General features: G+C 70.1%; 1 protein-coding gene across 1 annotated transcript in view; it reads left to right on the top strand.

Annotated features, from left to right (window-relative positions):
• The window catches only part of NACC2 (NACC family member 2), a 53,558-nt gene that overhangs the window by 23,492 nt on the left and 28,330 nt on the right, over nucleotides 1–1,736 (top strand). Inside the window, exon 2 of the mRNA XM_025051254.1 lies at nucleotides 1,147–1,736. Coding sequence (XP_024907022.1) covers nucleotides 1,147–1,736 — 590 coding nt within the window. The remainder of the gene's footprint in view (nucleotides 1–1,146) is intronic.

Genomic DNA, 1,736 nt, shown 5'->3' with positions numbered 1-1,736 from the left:
ACTTTCCCCCGGCGGGACAGAGTGGCCCTTTGTGCGGGCTCTGGCTTTGCGGAGTTGAGCCGGCGCCTTCTCCGGCCGGACCGTCCTGGCCCCCCTTCTTGGAATCGGGCGTCGGATCAACAGTGCCGGAGCCCAGTCCCCAGCCCCCCGGCGTCCAGCGCCCGCCCGGCAGCATCCCCAGCCCTGGCCGGTCCCTCCCCCGGGCTCCCCGTGACCCCCGTAGTCACCTGAGCTGGGACCGAGCCAACGGGGATTGGCCTTTTGGAAGCTGGGGAGGCTGGGGGTGTCTGTGCGATTGGAGCTGTGACAGGCGCCCAGCTGGTCCCACAGCGGGTCCTTGACAGCAGCTCAGGGACCTGGGCAGTGGGGGCCCCAAGCAGGGGTGGCCAGCGCGGCTCAGAGCCCCTCTGGCCCCGGAAGTCGCTCTGCGGGACAGGGAGGGAAGCAGAGGTGGCCGGGCCTTTCCGAGCAGCCCCGCGGAGTTATCCCCGCTGCAGCTCACTTCCCTGGGGGCCCCCAGCCCTGGCCCCCCTGCGGCCCTGTGCCGCTGCTTTGAGGAAGAAGAGAAAGCAAACCAGAAACCAGAAGCTTTGGAAAAGACCCCCCACCCCCGGCCCCCTGCAGTGCCCTGCAGGGAGGGGGAGCCGCTCCCCTCCCAGGGGAGAGCTTTGAGGGGCTCCTGGCTCCTTCGCTGCTAACTTTCCTGGGGAGAGAGTTGTGTGGAGCCGCCCGCCCTTGCCCCCCGCCGGCCTCCGCTGATGGTTGATGGCCGCGTCCGTCCTCCCGTGGAGTTCTCTGCACACCCCCCCCAGTGGCTCAGGCCTCTGTTCTTTCTTCTGCTGAGATGGGCGTCTGGGTCCCGAGGGCTCAGTCTGTCTCGGGGGGCTCTGGGGCAGTGCGGGGGGCACTCCCCCGGTGGGAACGCATCCTGTGCAGCTCTGACCCTCCGCTCAGCCAAAGCCCCACGCAGGCAAGGTCGCCCAGACCTTGGGACAGCTCTGGCTGGAGGGAGCATGGCGGTGACCTGCGGGGGTCACGGCGGGTCCCCTCAGCCTTTCGCAGCGGGCGGTTTGGGTCTCGGCCCTCGGCAGGTGGCCGTGGACGCCCGGGAGGCTGACGCGGGGCCCCGCGCCCTCTCTCCCGCAGATGCGCCCGCTGGGGCCGCTCCCGCGTTGAGCCTGAGGCGCGCCCGCGAGTGCCCGCTGCCATGTCGCAGATGCTGCACATCGAGATCCCCAACTTCGGGAACACCGTGCTGGGCTGCCTCAACGAGCAGCGCCTGCTGGGCCTCTACTGCGATGTGTCCATCGTGGTCAAGGGCCAGGCCTTCAAGGCGCACCGGGCCGTGCTGGCCGCCAGCAGCCTCTACTTCCGCGACCTCTTCAGCAGCAACAGCAAGAGCGCCTTCGAGCTGCCGGGCTCGGTGCCGCCCGCCTGCTTCCAGCAGATCCTGTCCTTCTGCTACACGGGCCGGCTGAGCATGGCGGCCAGCGAGCAGCTCGTGGTCATGTACACGGCCGGCTTCCTGCAGATCCAGCACATTGTGGAGCGGGGCGCCGACCCCATGTTCAAGGTGAGCCCGCCCCACTGCGACTCGCAGACCGCCGTGACGGAGGACGCCGGCTCCGCCCCGCAGAGCCCGTGCACCCAGCTGCAGCCGGCCGCCGCCCCCGCGCCCCCCTACGCCATGTCCCCCTCCGTGCCCATCCCGCTGCTGACCCGCGTGAAGCACGAAG

This window comes from Pteropus alecto, unplaced genomic scaffold (assembly GCF_000325575.1).
Source record: "Pteropus alecto unplaced genomic scaffold, ASM32557v1 scaffold67, whole genome shotgun sequence".
NCBI classification, from domain to species: Eukaryota; Metazoa; Chordata; class Mammalia; order Chiroptera; family Pteropodidae; genus Pteropus; species Pteropus alecto.
The sequence above is the reverse complement of the archived record's forward strand: the minus strand, read 5'-3'. Positions and strand labels throughout refer to the sequence as shown.